The 20229-nt window shown below is 39.9% G+C and overlaps 1 protein-coding gene across 3 annotated transcripts in view; it reads left to right on the top strand.

The window, feature by feature from the left end:
• ZCCHC17 (zinc finger CCHC-type containing 17) overlaps positions 1 to 20229 on the top strand; it is a 52596-nt gene that overhangs the window by 14171 nt on the left and 18196 nt on the right. For 2 of the 3 annotated variants that reach the window (XM_012528001.4, XM_004465732.5), the window contains exons 3-5: positions 5066 to 5123; positions 14986 to 15086; positions 16290 to 16381. In XM_012528001.4, coding sequence (XP_012383455.1) covers positions 5066 to 5123; positions 14986 to 15086; positions 16290 to 16381 — 251 coding nt within the window. Of the gene's footprint in view, positions 1 to 5065; positions 5124 to 14644; positions 14746 to 14985; positions 15087 to 16289; positions 16382 to 20229 lie in introns of all 3 variants that reach the window. The other variant, XM_071217580.1, reaches the window with a different exon arrangement.

The raw sequence follows: 20229 nt of genomic DNA, 5'->3' as shown, positions 1-20229 counted from the left end.
AATACAAGTTTCCATATACTTCTCCTATTATGAACACCTTGCATTAGTGTGGTACCCTTGTTAAAATTGATGAAAGAATATTATAATTTCACTATTAACTGTAGTCCATAGTTTACATTAGGGTTCATTGTGTTGTACGGTGCTGTCTTATTTTTTAAAAAATTTTACTCTATTATATGTACATTGGAGTTGCTTACTGTCTACTCTCCTTTTATTTCCACCTGAAAGACTCCCTTTAGCATTTCTCATAGGGCAGATCTTCTGATACTGAACACTTTCAGCTTTTATCTGTAAATTTCTCCATTTTTTGAAGGTGATTTTGCCAGATACAGAATTCTTGTTTGATAGTTGTTTTTTTTAAGCACTTTAAATTATGTCATCCCACTGTTTTCTGATTGTATGGTTTTTGATGAGAAATTCTTTTAATCTTACAAAGGATCCCTTGTTGTGACAAGGTGCTTCTCTCTTATTACTTTCAAAATCTTCTATTTGTCTTTGGATTTTAACTAAGGCATATTTAGTTAGATCTCTTAGAATCTATCCACTTGGAGTTTATTGTGCTTCCTAGATAGGTATGCTCATGTCTTTCATCAGACTTGGGAAGTTTTTGGCCATCATTTCTTCAAAAACTTTTTTTGCCCTTTTCTTTCTCTTGTCCTTCGGGGGCTCCACTGATATATATATTGGTACGCTTGATGGTGTCCCACAGGTTCCTCAGGTTCTGTTCATTTTTCTTCCAGTAGTTTTTTTTTCTGCTCCTCACACTGCATAATTTCTATTGTATAATCTTCAAGTTCCCTGATCCTTTTTCTACCTGTTCATTTTTGCTGTTGGATCTGTCTAGTGAGTTTTTTCATTTCAAATACTATACTTTGCAGCTGCAACATTTCTATTTGATTACTTTTTATAATTTTCATCTCTTTATTTTGTTCAAAGTATTTACTAGTAGTTCCAGTGTATGAACTTCCTCAGGGATAGTTTCTTGTGAATTCTTTTTTTCTTATGAATGGGTCATACTCTCCCGTTTCTTTAAATGTTTTGAAAATTTTGGTTTTGAGAACTGGACATGTTGAGTATTATATTGTTGTAACTATGGGAATCTAGTTGTCCCTCTCCTCTGTTGTTGAGAGCTGGAGCTGTCAATGTGTAACTTTTCTAAACTATTCTTACTCCCAAATGAGGAATAGAAAGAGAAAAAAGGGGAAAAAAACAACAAAAATAAAAACAGATACTTCCTCTTTAAGGGTCCAGTATTAGTCAGCCAAAGGGGTGCTGATAGAAAATACCAGAAATCAGTTGTTTTTTGTAAAGGGTATTTATTTGGTATAGGAGCTTACAGATACCAGGCTGTATAGCATAAATTACTTCCCTCACCAAAGTCTCTTTTCGTGTGTTGGATCAAGATGGCTGCTGACATTTGCGAGGGTTCAGGCTTCCTGGGTTCCTCTGGGCTCAGCTCCTGTTTTCCCTACAAGGTCAGCTGTAGACTTTGAGGCTCTCTAGGCTTTGCCTCTCTCCACAAGGTCAGGTACAGACTTATCAGGTGAATGACTGTCTCTTTCCCTGGGGCTCCAGCTTAAGACTCCAGCATCAAACTCCCAACATCAAAACTCCCAACATTAAGAGCCCTCAGGGAAATGGACTTGGCCCAGTGGTTAGGGCGTCTGTCTACCACATGGGAGGTCCGCGGTTCAAACCCCAGGCCTCCTTGACCCCTGTGGAGCTGGCCCATGCGCAGTGCTGATGTGCACAAGGAGTGCCTGTGACACGCAGGGGTGTCCCCCACATAGGGGAGCCCCACACGCAAGGAGTGCGCCCCATAAGGAGAGCCGTCCAGCGTGAAAGAAAGTGCAGCCTGCCTAAGAATGGCGCCACCCACACGGAGAGCTGACACAAGATGACGCAACAAAAAGAGACACAGATTCCCATGCCGCTGACAACAACAGAAGCGTACAAAGAAACAAGACACAGCAAATGGACACAGAGAACAGACAACCGGGGTTGGAGGGGGGAGGGGAGAGAGATAAATAAATCTTTTTTAAAAATTAAAAAAACATTACTGTTAAGAGCCCTCCACTCTGTCCTTTGCCATGCCTTTTATCTGTGAGTCCCCACCCACCAATGCCCTAATGACGTGGCCCAATCAAAGCCCTAACCATAACTCAGTCATGCCCAGGTACAGACCAGATTTCAAACATAATCTAGTAATTTTTTGGAATTCATAACCATATCAAACTGCTATAGCTCCTCTCCTAGTTTTGCCTGAGGGAGGTTAGAAAAATGTTTACCCTCAGACCCAGCCCCCCAGTGAGCTGAAGTAACTGATCAAATAACTGTGATCAAGATACACACATAAAAAAAGAGAAAAAAAAATAAAAACAAAAAACTGTGATCAGCAATCAGGTCACATACACTCAGATTTTGGAGGCCTAAGTCCTATAGCCCACTATGACACCAGAGTCTATACCAGCCCAGTTTGCAGGCCCCACATGTTTGGATGGTAGCTGCTGCTCACGGGGTGAAATTCACTGATACTTGCTGCAGTTTACCAACCTCTTCCTCCAGCTCTTCCTTCGATGCTGCACATCATGTTGAATGAAATAAATGAGATACAAAAGGACAGGTATTGTTGAAATAACTGGGATATAAAAGTTTTTAGAGACAAAAGGAGTACAGCTTACCAGGGGCAGGGTTTGGGAAATTAATACATAATGGGTGCAGGATTTCTCCTTGGAGTGGTGGAAAAGTTTTGGTAATGGATGGTGGTGATGGTCGCACAGCATTGTTAATGTAATTTAACACCACTGAATTGTAAACTTAAAAATGGTTTAAGTTCTGTATGTATGTTACCATAACAAAATTTTTTTCAAAAACATAAAAATAATGTAGGAAGTGGCAGAGTTGAGAGTAGAAGCTGTATCTCTTTCACTGCAAGCCTTGGCTTTTTTTATAACTACACTCTTCAGCCTCATCTGCAACATAAGGATTTACCATATACACTTTCTAAGATTGTAGCCAGGAGCAGAGAATATATCAATATCAGATGTCACATTGATTTTTGCCTTAGAATTTTATAGTTAAAGGGAACCCATGAGCAGCTCTACTGTAGTTAAGACTCTCTTGGTTCAAATCTCAGCTTTGATATTTGCTGGCTTTCGACCTTGGTCAGTTACTTCATCTCTTTTTTTTTTTTTTTTTTTTTTTAAGATTTATTTATTTATTTAATTTCCCCCCCTCCCCTGGTTGTCTGTTCTTGGTGTCTATTTGCTGCTTCTTGTTTCTTTGTCCGCTTCTGTTGTCGTCAGCGGCATGGGAAGTGTGGGCGGCGCCATTCCTGGGCAGGCTGCTCTTTTTTTTTTTCCACGCTGGGCGGCTTTCCTCACAGGCGCACTCCTTGCACGTGGGGCTCCCCCACGCGGGGACACCCTTGCGTGGCACGGCACTCCTTGCGCGCATCAGCGCTGCGCATGGCCAGCTCCACATGGGTCAAGGAGGCCCGGGGTTTGAACCGCGGACCTCCCATATGGTAGACGGACGCCCTAACCACTGGGCCAAAGTCCGTTTCCCACTTCATCTCTTAATGCATCAGTTTTGTTGTCTGTTAGAATGGTGATAATAACAGTACCAACTTCATATGGTGTTATGAAGATTCTGTAAAGCACTCTCAATAGTGTTTTGCACATAGTGAATATTCAGTATATATTAGTGAATAGCATTGCAGCAGAGATTGTTTTAGATATGGTGGAGCTAAAACCTAGAGAGAAGATGTGATTGCCCAACATAAAACAACTAAAGACACTGAAAAGAATAACATTTGTATGTGCAAGACTGTATTGAATGTTTTTAGTTAATTTAGCAATAAATGTAGTATGTAGTGGTAACTTTAATCCTATTCCACAGATGTGAGGATGGGCTAAAGAATAGAGTAGGGAAGGAGAGAGGTAGAGCCTGGGATAATGATTCATCTGGAAGGGGTTCTGGGTCTTTCATCACTAACACTTATTGGTTGTTAGATAGACCCATTAAGCCTCTTAATTCTCCATCTTGGTTTAACTCTGCAAAAGACTTGAGGATAAATCTTTTTCGCTGTCATTACATCTTTCAGATTCTGAAGAAATATCTATATATTGGCTTTTGGTTGATAAAACCCAAGACTTAGTTTTAAATGACATAGAACAGTCTGTATGGTTTGGTTTGATTTAAGTTTAGCACGAAGGATGTCCTATGTGATCCATCCCAATAAAGAGAACAACTAATGAGCATTATTGTTACTCTCTTTATTGGAATGTGAGGACCCAGCCCCAGCTAATGTAAAGTGTAACTTTATCACCTGATTTTCTGCTGTTTGCTTCCTTTGTTATATACCTCCTTTGAGGATTTTTCTAAGTATGGAATTAGGGTATTCCTAGGTATCATCATATCATCTGACAACTGACCAGTCTCACCAGTGTTTAAATTTGTACACATATAGCTGTCAGTCTAAATTTCCTTTTTTTTTTTTTAAAGATTTATTTACTTATTTATTTCTCTCCCCTTCCCCCAAACCCCGGTTGTCTGTTCTCTGTGTCTGTTTGCTACGTCTCTGTCCGCTTCTGTTGTCAGCAGCACGGGAATCTGTGTTTTCTTTTTGCTGCGTCATCTTGTTGTGTCAGCTCTCCATGTGGGCAGCCATTCTTAGGCAGACTGCACTTTCTTTAGCACTGGGCGCCTCTCCTTACTGGGTGCACTCCTTGCATGTGGGGCTCCCCTACGCGGGGGACACCCCTGCATGGAACGGCACTCCTTGCGTGAGTCAGCACTGAGCATGGGCCAGCTCCACAGGGGTCAAGGAGGCCCAGGGTTTGAACTGCGGACCTCCCATGTGGTCAACGGACGCCCTAACTGCTGGGCCAAGTCTGCTTCCCTAGTCTAAATTTCAAAAAGAACGTAGAGTGTTTGATGGAATATAACTTTTAGGCCATTTTGCAGCAGCCACAGGCTGTCAGTACCAAGTAGAAATTTGGAGAGACTAAGTTAAATGCCAGAAGATTCTCCTTCATGTGACATTGATTTTTTTCCTTTATAGGTTGCTATGGTCACAGACTATGGAGCCTTTATCAAAATCCCAGGCTGTCGGAAGCAAGGTGAGCCTATACCTTAAAATTCAGCCCTCATTTTATTCTTTGTCTACCTTCTTTGCTGTCACTTAAACACTCTTTAATGTAACTTTTTTTTTAAAGATTTATTTTTTATTTATTTCTCTCCCCTCCCCACCCCCCCACCAGTTGTCTGCTCTCTGTGTCCATTCGCTGTGTGTTCTTCTGTGACCACTTCTATTCTTATCAGCGGCACTGGGAATCTGTGTTTCCTTTTGTTGCATCATTTTGTTGTGTCAGCTCTCTGTGTGTGCGGCACCACTCCTGAGCAGGCTGCACTTTCTTTCACGCTGGACGGCTCTCCTTACGGGGCACATTCCTTGCGTGTGGGGCTCCCCTACGCAGGGGACACCCCTGCGTGGCAGGGCACTCCTTGTGCATATCAGCACTGCTCATGGGCCAGCCACACACGGGTCAAGGAGGCCCGGGGTTTGAACCACGGACCTCCCATGTGATAGGTGGACGCCCTATCCATTGGGCTAAGTCTGCTTCCTTCTGTAATGTAACTTAAACTGGTACATCCATATCATGGAATACTACTCAGAATAAAAAGGAATGAGAATGACCTGGATGGATCTCTAGAATGAAAATTACCTTAATTTTTTTTTAAATTTTGAGATAATTGTTGATTTCACATGCAATTATAAGAAATAATACTGAGAACCTATGTACCTTTATCCTAATTACTATAATGGTAGCAATGCTAGTTTTTGCAAAATTGTAGTATACTTTTATGACCATGATATTGGTATTGAGGCAATTTACCATTCTTGTTCAGATTTCTCTAGTTTTACTTATACTCCTTTTTGTTTGCATATGTGTGTATTAATTCTCTGCAGTTTTACTGCAGTTTTATTGTAGGTTCATGTGTCCACCACCACAGTCAAGATATAGAACAGTTCTGTTATCACCAGGATGCTTCATGTTCCTATTTCCCTTCCACACTCCTATCCCATCCTTAATCCCTATCAACCACTGATCTATTCTTCATTTAGAATTTTGTGAGCTCAAGAATGCTATATAGGGGAAGCGGACTTGACCTAGTGGTTAGGGTGTCCGTCTACCACATGGGAGGTCCGCGGTTCAAACCCCAGGCCTCCTTGACCTGTGTGCAGCTGGCCCATGCTCAGTGCTGATGCATGCAAGGAGTGCCGTGTCACACAGGGGTGTCCCCCGTGTAGGGGAGCCCCACACGCAAGGAGTGCGCCCCGTAAGGAGAGCCGCCCAGCATGAAAGAAAGTGCAGCCTGCTCAGGAATGGCGCCACACACACGGAGTGCTGACACAACAAGATGACACAACAAAAAGAAACACAGATTCCCGTGCCTCTGACAACAACAGAAGTGGACAAAGAAGAACATGCAGCAAATAGACACAGAGAGCAGACAATAGGGGGTTGGGGGGGAAGGGGAGAGAAATAAATAAAAAATAAATCTTTAAAAAAAAAAATTCTATATGGGGAGCCAGTGTAACTCAGTGTTTGAGTGCATACTTCCTGTGTACGAGGTCCTGGGTTAAATCCCCAGTACCTCCCCCCAAAAAAGAATGCTATATAAAAATATTTAAAAATCATAAAAATATATTACAAACCATATTATCCAGAATATACCAAAAAACTCTTAAAACTCAGCAATAAGACAAATAACCCAATTTAAACATGGGCAAAGGATTTAAGTAGACATTTCTCCAAAGAAAATATACAATTTGTCATTAAGCACATGAAAAGATGTTTAGCATCATTAGCCATAGGGAAATATAAGTTAAAACTATTCACAGCTACTTTCCACCTTCTAGGAGGCTATATTCAAGAAGATAGATACTAACAAGTATTGGTAAGAATGTAGAGAAATTGGAACCCTTGTCCATTGCTTGTGGGAATTAAAATGGTACAAACAGTTGAAAAAGTTTGGTAGTTTCTCAAAATGTTAAACATAGAATTACCCTATGACCCAGCAGGTCCACTCCTAGGTATATGACGAAGAGAAATGAAAATGAGTACACAAAATTTGTACACCAATGTTATTGCAAAATTACTCATAATAGCAAAAAAGTAGAAGCAACTCATATGTTCATCTAGTGATGGATGGATAAGCAAATGTTTATATAGTAGACTAATATTTGGCAATAAGAAGGAATGAATCTTCATCAAATTGTTAATAGTGGTTATCTCTGGGAGTTCATTTTTCCAAGGGAGGGATGTACATAAAGAGGTATTTTGACATTTTGCAATTTTAAAAATAAAATGCTTCTTAAAAAAAAAAATCCAACAGCTGATCTTTGTATAATAAAGCCATACCTCTGGTCTTGGAGACTACTTTGCTGCAAGTTGTATCTTTGCATTAGAAGTGGCTTACCAGTAATTTCCTAGCAGGCAGACAGTAGTCTGTAATAAAGCTTCTTTTTTGTTGGCTGGGATTTAATGAGTTGGAACTCATCCCCACTTATATAGGGCTTGCACCTCTTTCTGAATGAAAACCTGTTTTCTTGTTAGCATGTTCGTCATGGCTTGTAGTGTCTGAAAGTCCCATCTTTATTGGGCATTTGGGGACCATGTGGAGATTAAAGGCCTGCCACTTTCCAGCACTCAGGCTATACCTTGTCAAGTGATGCTCCTGATGGTGGCTTACAGCTTAGAAGTGAATCTGTCAGTCTGACAGTTGTACTGAGAGAAACCTTGGAGGGAGGACTCAAGGAGCTAAGCAATTAGGAGGAAACTCTGTGTATTGTGATTCTGGGGTCGTGTATAGGTTTATTGGATAACTTGGCCAATTGACTTACCTACAGTATATTTTACCTTTTCTGCCTGTAAAGGCATTGATTCAGGAAGGTAGATGCTATAACCTAGTGTAACTATTTGTAGATTCCCCTATTGGTCTGGGTCCATATGATGCATAGTTTTACTTAATTGCAATCATTGTATACATATTTCTCATTAAATTTTTTTGATTAAAATATATGCTTATTGTAGACAAATAAGGCAAATTATCATTATGATATTACTACCACATAGAGATAGCACTGTTAATATTTTCATATATTTCTTTATAGTCCTGTATTTGTATAGAGTTTAACATGTTGAGATTAAGATTATACCTTTTATATAAATTGTGGAGCTTTTTATATACTTAATCTTAAACAAGTCCCCATCTTTTAGAATACTTCTTGCAAACACTTAAATGGCTTATTTCTATTATTTATATATGCCACATAATCATTTTAAGTTGTTTCTAGTTTTTCACTATAATACTTTGAGAAATGCTATATTTATCCAAAGAGAGATGACTGTACCTTCAAAGCGAAAGATTTTCCTTTCCTTCAGGGGACCTGAATTTCCTCTCTGGACTTTCCAGTTAGGCTAATCTGTTCGTTACACCATCATGGGGGAAAAAAGTCATATGAATTTTACCCAGTTTGGAGATTATGTGATGGTTTAATATAAAACATAGGTTTTATGATGTATGTAAAACACTTTGGGGGCCCTGGAGCTATTCAGAGAGATGGGCTATCTGCTGATCTCCAATAACCAAGGAGAGAGAAAGCAGTGGCTTCCAATAGGAGCCTCAACAGAAGGGGCAGATACTTTGAGTTGCTGACATGTATAGATACCTGTGTGCATGCACGTGTGTAGGAAACAGAGAGAGAGTAAAGGTTAGTAATCCTCCCAGGCACCTTCAGGGAAAGCAGTTATTTTAGACAAATCTTTGTCTTATTGATTTTTTTCTTTAGGTTAGATTCCTGATTATGTTCATTCAAATAATTATTTTCATTTTCTCCAAAAAAGAAATAATTTTCTCTATTATTAAAATATTTGGACCTGCCATAACCCACTGAATGGATTGGGAGAGAGTGTAAACTACAACCCATGCTGTGTAGCAGTGCTCCAAAACGTATTCATCAAATGCAGTGAATGTACGACACTGATGAAAGAGGTTGTTGATATGGGAGGAGTTGGGGGGTGGGATGGGGTATATGGGAACCTCATTTTTTTTTTAAAGATTTATTTCTTATTTATTTCTCTCCCCTTCCTCCCACAACCTGCCCCCCCCCCATTGTCTGCTCTCTGTATCCATTTGCTGTGTGTTCTTTTTTTTTTTTGTCCGCTTTTGTTGTTGTCAGCGACATGGGAATCTATATTTCTTTTTGTTGCGTCATCTTGTATGTCAGTTCTCTGTGTGTGCGGCACCATAACTGGGCAGGCTGAACTTTCTTTCGCGCTGGGCGGCTCTCCTTACGGGGCGCATTCCTTGCGCGTGGGGCTCCCCTACGTCGGGACACCCCCTGTGTGGCACGCTCCTTGCGTGCATCAGCACCGCGCATGGGCCAGCTGCACACGGGTCAAGGAGGCCCGGGGTTTGAACCGTGGACCTCTCATGTGGTAGACGGACACCCTATCCACTGGGCCAAGTCCGCTTCCTGAACCTTATTTTTTAATGTAACATTTTGTGTGATCTGTGTATCTGTAAAAAAAAAGATAATAAAAGATTAAAAAGATAAATCATAAATCAAGAAAAAAATATTTGGAAATAAAAGGGTAATACTATACCATTCTGTAGTATACATTAGTATTCTATGGAAGACTATATTCATTGAAATGAATAACATGTTTCTATATAATCTTTTTTTTTGTTTTTTTAAAAGATTTAGTTTATTTATTTCTCTCCCCTTCCCCCCCAATGTCTGCTCTCTGTGTCCATTCGCTGTGCGTTCTGCATCCGCTTGCATTATCAGGTGGCACTGGGAAACTGCGTCTCTTTTTTGTTGTGCCTTCTTGCTGTGTCGGCTCTCCGTATATGTGGCACCACTGCTGGATGGGCTGCACTTTTTTCACGTGGGGTGGCTCTCCTTGTGGGGCACATACCTTGCTCTTGGGGTACCCATATACAGGGGCATCTCTGTGTGGCATGGCACTCCTTGCGTGCAGCAGCACTGTGCATTGTCCAGCTTACCACATGTGTCAGGAGGCCCTAGGGATTGAACCCTGGACCCTCCATATGGTAGGCGAATGCTCTATCAGTTGAGCCACATCTGCTTCCCTACTTGCATTCTTGTCATGCAGCACTGGGAAACTGTCACTTTTTTTGTTACATCATCTTGCTGCTTCAGCTCTCCGTGTGTGCAGCGCCACTCCTGGTGGTCTTTGTTTTTTTTGTGCAGAGCAGCTCTTCTTGTGGGGCGCACTTCTTGCGCATGGGGTACCCGTTTGTGGGGGACACCCCTGTGTGGCATGGCACTCCTTTCACGTGGCAGCACTATGCGTGGGCCAGCTTACCACATGGGTCAGGAGGCCCTGGGTATCGAACCCTGGACCCTCCATATGGTAGGCAGGCACTCTGTCATTTGAGCCACAACTGCTTACTGATATATAATATTTTTTTAATGTATATCTTTTATTAAAGAAGTTGTGTACTTACAAAACAATCATGCGTAATGTGCAGAATTCCCAAAATCACTCCTCCATCAACACTTTGCATTATTGTGGAACATTTGTTACAATCATGACAGTGTATCATACATGGTCTATAGCGTACATTTGGTATTTTTTTTATATACCCCCTAGTATTAGCACCATATATTAGTAACCAGTGTATTAATCTTCATGAGAGACACTCATGTTTGTACTGTTAATCATAGTCTATCTTCCACCACATGTTTTACTGTGTTATTCAGTCCCATGCCTTGTATAGTCTATCCATAGTGTACATTCAGTGGCTCTCACTTTCATCAGAGAGTTGGGCAGTCATCATCCCATTAAACCTTTGAACATTTTCTTTAGTCCAAAAGAAAAAGTCCCATACCCCTCCATTAATATAGTACCTTCTTTGACACTAATGCAGGAATATTATAATATTGGTATAGTCCATAAATTACATTAACTGTATTTTCCCCATGCATCAACATATTCTTACCATGTTGTAATAGCAATATACATTTGTTGTAGTTCATAGAAGAGCTTTCTTGTATTTGTACTATTAACCACAATCCTCATCCACCTCTGGGTTCATTATGTTATTCAGTCCCTAGATTATTCTCTAGCTTTCTTCTGTTGACATTTGCATCCCTAGACTACCCCTTTCAGCCACAATCCCATTTATAAATCAGCTGTTATTTATATTCACATAATGTGTTACTATCAACTCTATCCATTTCCACACTTCTGTAGTCAAGCTAATTAAAAATTCTACATACATTAAGCATTAGTATGTCTTCTCAGCCCTCATCCTGTCTCCTAGAATCTTGTACTCTAGGTTTTAACTCCATGTGTTTGTTTTTAATATTTAGTTCAGATTAGTGAGACCATATAATATTTTCCTTTTGTGTCTGGCTTCTTTGATTCAGCATAATATCCTCAAGGTTCATCCATGTTATATATGTATCCCAGTTTAATTTCTTCTTACAGCAGCATAGTATGCCATTGCATGCACACACCACACTTTGTGGTGTCCATTCATGTTCATGGACACCTGGGCTGCCCTCATCCCCCAGCAACTGTGAATAATGCAGCCATGAATATTGGCTTGCAAACGTCTGCCTGTGTCACCGGGTCCTGCTTCCCTGAACACACCCATAGTAGTAGAGGGACCGCCAGACCACATGGCAGCTCCTTATCTAGCTTCCTGAGGAACTGCCAAACCACCCTCAACAGAAGCTGCCGCACCACTACATACCCTGACCAACTGTGAAGGAGCGCCCCCACCTCTCCACATCCCTCCCCAACACCCGCTGTCTTCTCCGTTCTAAGTCCTCTGCCTTTTTAATAGTGATCATTCTGTAAGGTGTGAGATGACAGCCCACTGCAGTCCTGATTTGCACTTCCCAATGGCCAGCTCTACTGAACATTTCCCCATGTGCTTCCTTGCCACCTGCACGCATGCACGCACACACATACACAAACACACCTGGAGAATTATCTATCCAGGTCTTCTGCCTACCCTTCAGTCGGATTGCCTGCTCTTCCATTGAGCTGCATTTTCTCTCTACACAGCACAGAAATCAAACTTTTGTTGGATATGTGGTTTCCAAATATTTTCTCCCATAGAGTGGACTGCCTTTTCACTTTCTTGACAAAGTCCTTTGAATCACAAGAGTGTTTAGGTTTGAGAAGTTCCCATTTATCCTTTTTTTTTTTTTTTTACTGCTTGTGCTTGCAGTGTAAGGTTTAAGAATCTACCACGCGGAATGGGAGTAGTTTAGTAGTTGAGCACCTGCTTTGCATGTACAAGGTCCAAAAGAATATACCACCTACCACCAGGTCTTGAAGAGGTTTCCTACATTTTCTTTTAGGAGTTTTAGGTTCTATCTTTTATATTTATGTTTTTGATCCATTTTGAGTTAATTTTGTATAAGGTAAGAAATAGGGGTCCTCTTTCTTTCTTTTGAATGTGGATATCCAGTTCTCCCAGCACCATTTGTTCAATAGACTGTTCTGCCTTCGCTGGGTGGGCTTGACAGTCTTGTCAAAAATCACTTGATCATAGATGTGAGGGTCTGTTTCTGAATCATCAGTTTGGTTCCATTGGCGTATATGTCTATCTTTATGCCAGTACAATGCTGGGTTGGTTTGTTTGTTTTTTAAAGATTTATTTCTCTCACCTTCCTGCCCCGCCCCCCCATTGTCTGCTCTCTCTGTCCATTCACTGTGTGTTCTTCTGTGACCACTTCTATCCTTATAAGTGGCATGGGAATCTGTGTTTCTTTTTGTTGTGTCATCTTGTTATGTCAGCTCTCCATGTGTGCGGTGCCATTCTTGGGCAGGCTGCACTTTCTTTCATGCTGGGAGGCTCTCCTCATGGGGCTCACTCCTTGTGCATGGGGCTCCCCTACGCAGGGGACACCCCTGCGTGGGAGGGCACTCCTTGCGCACATCAGCACTGTGCATGGGCCAGCTCCACACGGGTCAAGGAGGCCCAGGGTTTGAACCGTGGACCTCCCATGTGGTAGGCAGACGCCCTATCCATTGGGCCAAGTCCGCTTCCCACCATGCTGTTTTTACCACTGGGGCAAGGTAATATGATTTCAAGTCCAGAAGTGAGAGTCCTCCAATTACATTTTTCCTTTTTAAGATGTTTCTGGCTTTTCAGGTCCCCTTACCCTTACAAATAAATTTGATAATTGGGTTTTCCATTTCTTTAATAAAGGCTGTTGGAATTTTTATCAAGCTTTCATTGAATCTGTATATCAATTTGGGTAGAATTGACATCTTAATGATATTCAGTCTTCCAGTCCATGAACATAGAATGTTCCTTTATTTATTTAGGTCTTCTTTGATTTCTTTTAACAATGCATTGTAGTTTTCAGAATACAAGTGCTATACATCCTTGGTTAAGTTTATTCCTAAATATTTGATTCTTTTAGTCACTATTGTAAACGGCATTTTTTTTCCTGAATTCTTCCCCAGATTGCTCATTTCTAGTGTATAGAAACATTAATGATTTTTACATATTTTTATATAATCTTTTAAATGTGATTTTTAGTGTGCCATCAAGTGACTATGCCATAGTTAACTGTTACTGTTTTTGCTGGTTGTTTGAAATCTGTCTTAAAAATACATAAAATATTTTGATATAGATAACTTTTCCTTTTATGTGCAACTTTTCCTTTGTAGAAGATTATTTCCTTAGGGCAGGTTCCCAGAAGTGATTATGGGTCAAATTAATTTTTAGTCAGAACTATTGGTTGCAGGGGACAGAAACACAGATGAAAAGTGTTTTAGCTAATCTCACTGGGAAGTCCTACCTTCAACCATGGCTGTATCAGGTGCTTATATTCCACAGTTAGGGCTTTGTCTTTGGTTTACCAGTACTCTTCTTTACTTCCCTCTGTTCGGTTCTTGCCACCTGGTAAAGATGGACATTAGTAAGTTTGTAATTTATAATCCTGACAAAAGTCTTGAGGAAGAAGATTTGACTTAGCTAGTGTCTTGTGTCTATCTCTAAGTCAATCAATTACTGAGACCAAGGGGATAAAGTCAATTTGATTGACCAAGCCTGTGTCAGGTGCCTACATTTGTGGTTTGGGTCAGCTCTGATGAAATCACATAGACTGATCAAATTTTCAGAGAATGTAATAGAGGTGGCTCTCCAAGGGAAAGGGCCTTGTGCAAACAGGAAAAGTATGTCTACTATAAAGGGTTTGCATATTTTCATCATTCTTGATATGCATTGCCAAATAATTTCCAAAGTTTGTACTAGCCCTAACAGTAGTTATTATTTTATTGTGGTCTAATCAATATTGAGTATTATTTTCTAAATATCTTACTAATTTTAATAGATGAAACATGGTAACTTGTTTGTATTTCCTTTTTCGTTTAACGTTTACCATAATTTTTTTGTAAATAATTTAAATGGTTGCTTTCTCTTCCATTTGATAGATTTACTATAGTTTGCCAAGCTTTTTTCCAGTTAATGGTACTTTTAGGTTGTTATATAGGTCTTAAACTTTTTTTTAAAACTTTTGTAGGTACTTTTTGAGTATTTTATGTCCATAGGTTTTTGCCTTTATTTTTTTCTTTAGAAAAAATTCCAGTAAGTGATATTCTTGCATCAACGATGTAAACATCCTTATGCCCTTTGTTTTTAAAGAATTTTAGCAACTTGTAATTCTGCCAGTATTAGGTGAGTATAGTTTGTATCATCTCTTTATTAACATTGAGCATTATTTTAAAGAATGTTTGCTACTTGGCTAGATGTAAAAAGCTGTTTCAAATGGTTTTAATTTGCAGTTTTAAATTAATGAATAATTTTCAATGAAACATTCATTTTTTTATTGCATTTCCAACTCTCATTTATCCTTCATTTAGTGTATAAATTCCAGATATACTCTGTGCTTTATTTATTCCTCTTTCTTGTATCCAGGTCTGGTCCACCGAACTCACATGTCATCCTGTCGGGTAGATAAGCCCTCAGAGATAGTAGATGTTGGAGACAAAGTGTGGGTGAAGCTTATTGGCCGAGAGGTAAAGTTTTATGCAACTTTCATGTGATTAGAAAGGATTAGGAAAAGCTGGGATTTTCATGGTACTTTATGATGGTAAGTGTGTATATGTGGTTAACTATAGCAGATAATCTTGTTTTTGAATCCTGCCATTTGTAATCTGTCCTGATTTTAAGCCTTTTGGCTGGCTGTCTTGCAAATTCAGAAGGAAGGGTATGGACTATAGTAAGTAGTGAAATAAGTACATCTTTGTAAAACTTGCTTCCCTAAAGCTCACCCAAATGTTGGGTGAGAGGAAAAAATGAAAGAGAAGAACCAGAAAGCAAGATGGAAATTTAATCTATGGGACAAGTTATCACCAACTTCAAAGAATATATGATATTGCTAGATACTGTACAATTCGGGCCAAAATGGAAAAGATCTCTAGTACCATGCAGTGTAAGGAGGGTAAGAAAGACCTGAAGGAGTGTACTAACAAAATCTAATGCAGCTTTGGATGTACACAGAGCACAGGAAAAATATGAACGTACACTGAGCCTTGCTTTTCTACCAGATGAAGGCAGAGGCAGGGAAGATAAGCCCAAAAGAGCTTATTTGAGTGCTTACTATATTCTAGGGTCAACAAGTGCTGTCGAGATAGATTTAGATAAAGTGGTCAAGAAAGGCCTCTCTGAGATGGCGTATGAGCTGAAACTGAAAGGAAAAGGAATTAGTCATGTAAAGGGTTGGGATAAGAATATTCCAGGCAAAGAGAATAGTTGATGCAAGGACTCTGAGGTGAAGAAGGGCTTCATTTGCTAGGGAAGCACATGAAAACCAGTGTGCCAGTGTGGTTAACAAGTGTCTTCATGCTTAGAGAAGCTCTAGACCAAGTCTAAAAGGAGAGATCTAGTCTGCTAGAGTGTTCTGAAACCTATTCTGGCCTTAACAGAACTCTGAACTGATCACTGTGATGAATTTACTTACCTCTGCAGGCCTTGAATTCTGAATAACATTTCTGTGTTTCTATCAGAGATACAGGAATGACATGAAGGACCTTTTCCTAAAAATCTGCTGCAGGGTCTGTCTGTTATGCTCTTTTGTAACCCTAAGGTTCCTAGCACAGTGCCTGTTCATTAGAGGAGCTCAGTAAATTTTGTTAGGATGATGAAAGGTTTTGATTCTTAGATAACTTTAGACAGTGGTCTCTTAGAGCTTTTGGTAACTTTGCTTTTGTCTTTTTCAGATGAAAAATGATAGGATAAAAGTATCCCTCTCCATGAAAGTTGTCAACCAAGGCACGGGGAAAGACCTCGATCCCAACAACGTTATCATTGAGTAGGTCAAAAGTTTGCAAAGGCTAAAATCTTTCTACCTTCCAAACTGTAAAATGCTCTAGTGAGTCAGACTAAACTGGGAACTCTATTATCATTTATAGTGTTTGTGTTATTGATGAGTTATGTAACCTTTGTGATCTTTAGTTTTTAGGGCTCTAAAGTTTAGATAATAATGATACTTGACCACATAAAGTTCTAAGAAAAAATTAATTAACATGCCCAACTCCTAGCATAGATGTGTTTGAGCTCATCATGGTTTTTCCTTTTCCTGGTCTCTTTCTGCTTCTGCCAGCAAGCTGCCAGCCAACAAGCATTCCTGAGATATCTGTTTGCCTCTCTCCTAGTGATTTTTGGACTGAGGCTTAAAAAAAAGGTAGAAACCATGCAGAAGAGTAGAATAACTAGGAGCAACTCCACTGGGTTTTAGATTCCCATTATCTTGGGAGATACTGTGCTCTGTACACAAAACCTTACTTTTCTTGGCTCTTTTTATGAACAGAAGATTTTCTGTATAAGAAGGATATAATTGATAATACAGGAAATTTGTTGTCTTAAAGTCTGAATATATGCCAGTGATTTCTGAACAGGGGCTCGTAATCCCCTAAGAGGCCTAGAGAGGGTCTTTAGTGGTTTATGAACTGTTTTCAATATGTTAGAAAGCCCATCAAAATCATACATTTATCCTCAGGTTAGTCATGAGCTTCTTTTGTTACTTTTTTTTTTTTAAGATTAATTAATTCCCCCCCCCATTGTCTGATTTTTGTGTCCGTTCGTTCTGTGTTCTTTTGTGTCCACTTGCATTATCCAGTGGCACTGGAAAACTGCGTTTCTTTTTCGTTGTATCTTGCTGCATCAGCTCTCCATGTGTGCAGTGCCACTACTGGGCGGGCTGTGCTTTTTTATATGGGGCGCACTCCTTGCGCGCGGGGCACCACTACATGGGGGCTCCCCTGCGTGGCACGGCAGCACTGCATGTGGGCCAGCTTACCACATGGGTCAGGAGGCTCTGGGGGTCAAACCCTGGACCCTCCATATGGTAGACTGATGCTCTATCAGATAAACCATGTCCACTTCCCTCTTTTGTTACTTTTGACCATAATATATCACATTGTTTAGCTCATGCTATTCAGGTCCTCCCAGGAATAGTTATGTCATTGATTATTTAAAAAAATGAGAGAAGCAAAAAATAACAAATTTTGAGTGGGATCTTGGTGGTAAAAAGTTTGGCAACCCTACCCTCCTTTGTATGTGAGGGAGTTTTACCTAAGAAAGAGAAGCGGTATTTATCAAATATATACTATGTGCATCTAATTTTCAAAATAACCTGTGAAGTGGGTGTTATCTCCATTTTACTTTATATTCCTAGCTTCTAGCTTGGTGTTTAGTGATAAGTTACTTGCTTGTGGTAATATAGTAAGTTATGGGGAGGCAGATACTTAAATCTAGGTCTCTCTGATGTTCATCTCTAAATACTGAAATGTTTGTAGGGCTGATTATTTCCAGTTACGGTAAAAGCCTTTTATAACTCAGCTCAGAAGTTTTATTTTTTTTCTGGCATTTACTGATTGCATTATAATAAAGTGCTTCTGCTCCAAGAATCCTATGCTATACAGACTCATTAAAAGTATTGTAGGGGGTGGGGGACATACGGGAACCTCTTATATATATATATATATTTTTTTTAAAGATTTATTTATTTATTTATTTAATTCCCCTCCCCTCCCCTGGTTGTCTGTTTTCTGTGTCTTTTTGCTGCGTCTTGTTTCTTTGTCGGGTTCTGTTGTAGTCAGCGGCATGGGAAGTGTGGGCGGCGCCATTCCTCGGCAGGCTGCTCCCTCCTTCGCGCTGGGCGGCTCTCCTTATGGGTGCACTCCTTGCGCGTGGGGCTCCCCTACGCGGGGGACACCCCTGCGGGGCGTGGCACTCCTTGCGCGCATCAGCACTGCGCATGGGCCAGCTCCACACGGGTCAAGGAGGTCCGGGGCTTGAACCGCGGACCTCCCATGTGGTAGACGGACGCCCTAACCACTGGGCCAAAGTCCGTTTCCCTCTTATATTTTTTAATGTAATATTTTTCTTGTGATGTATATATCTTCAAAAAAATACAATTTACAAAAATGATGGGGTGGGGAGTGGGGTATGTGGAAACCTCTTATGTTTTTTTATGTTTTTTAATGTAACGTTCTTTATGATCTATTAACTTTAATTAAAAAAAGTGTAAAATAAAATAAAAGTATTGTAATTTCCCAAAACCACCTTATAAGGGTAAAACATAAAACTGGTGAGATAAAAGAGCTACCTCTATATCTTAGGGAAAGTGCTCCCTCGTATTGCTTTATACATGTCCCTGTGTATACTTTTAGTAATAGCCAAGTGGCTAAAACAATAACTTTTGTTGTAAACTATTTGTATAGCTGCATCCAGGAAAGAAGCATGGCATTGGGGAATGATTTATAGGCTTTAGACTTAGATTTGAGTAAGAAGGAGTCCTAGTTCTACCCCCAAACTAATGTATGACCTTGAGCAGATCATTTAACTTCTGTTAACCTCAGCTTCCTCACTACAAAATGGAGAAAATCTTTTTTTTTTTTCCTGAGGTACCAGGGCCGGAGATTGAACCTGAGACCTCATATGTGAGAAGCCAGCACTCAACCACTGAGTCCGATCAGCTTCCTAGATTATAACATCTTGACTCAGAAACAATGGAATGATTTAATTAAAATCTTGTTTATAAAGAGCCTTGCTCAATGTCTAGTTGATGCTTAATATATACGTAGTAGCTACTTACAGCTATTGTTTTAAAATGCGTCTTTGTCTCTCCTAAAATATTAGCTACTAGTACATCTTTTGTAAAAGTATGAGACCCCATGAGAACAGGGACCACGTCTTATTTTTATCTCCCTTAGCACCATTTAGTTAGTGCATTTACTCATTTGTTCAACAAATAAGTATGGAGTTCATAGTCTATATCAGGTACAATAACACTATACAAATACCTTTAATACAAGGCAACATATAATAAATGCTAAAAAAGCGAATGAAAGAAAGGGTTCTAAGAGTCTGAAGAGGCAGAGTTCATTTTGGGGCATGATGAACAGAGAGGAGATGCATTTGAGCTAGGTGCTGAAAAATGGGTAAAATTTTGTCAGGCAGCAAAGTAGAAGGGAGCATGAGAGGGGCTTCTGAGGTGCTGGTAATGTTCTGTTTCTCGATCTGAGTACCGCTTAAATGGGTAGGTTCAAAGTATGAAAATCAAGTTGTATACTTCTGGTATATAGTTAGTTGGGTAAAAAGTTTAGAATTTTAGAAAACTGCTGTTGGAATCTGGCTGAGGGACTCAGGAGAGAACACTGATAGAAAGAGAGGTGGTGCCTGAGCTGAACCTTGAAATGTTTGGATGTAGTTGAAGCCATAAGGTAGGAATCAAGAGGGCAAACAGCATTTCAGAGAGCAGGAACAGCCTGAGCAAAAGTGCTAAACCATTGGACAGGTAAAATAGTCTGATTTGGCCAGAGCATGTTGTGCAACTAAAGATGAAGCTGGAAAAAGAGCTTAAAGAAAGACTGGGAAAGCCTTAAATGCCAAGATGAGGATTCAGGTTTGATCTTTTAGGAAGTCTTTGAAGGTCTTTTATACCCAGGAATGACCTGGTGAGGGTTGTAGGGGATTTAGCAAGGTAAGTAATTATATTTTTATCCTCTGTGCATTGGTGAGGTAAAGTATATTTTTGTTCATAATTGTTAATTCAGAACCTTGACCTGAATGAAAAAATTGGATTATTTCATGTTATTGCTTTCATTGTCTCCTGTCCAATTGTTTTCCTTCTTTCTTCCTTTTCCCTGACAAAAA

This window comes from Dasypus novemcinctus, chromosome 9 (genome assembly GCF_030445035.2).
Source record: "Dasypus novemcinctus isolate mDasNov1 chromosome 9, mDasNov1.1.hap2, whole genome shotgun sequence".
NCBI classification, from domain to species: Eukaryota; Metazoa; Chordata; class Mammalia; order Cingulata; family Dasypodidae; genus Dasypus; species Dasypus novemcinctus.
Note: the sequence above shows the minus strand (reverse complement) of the source record. Positions and strands in the feature narration are given on the sequence as shown.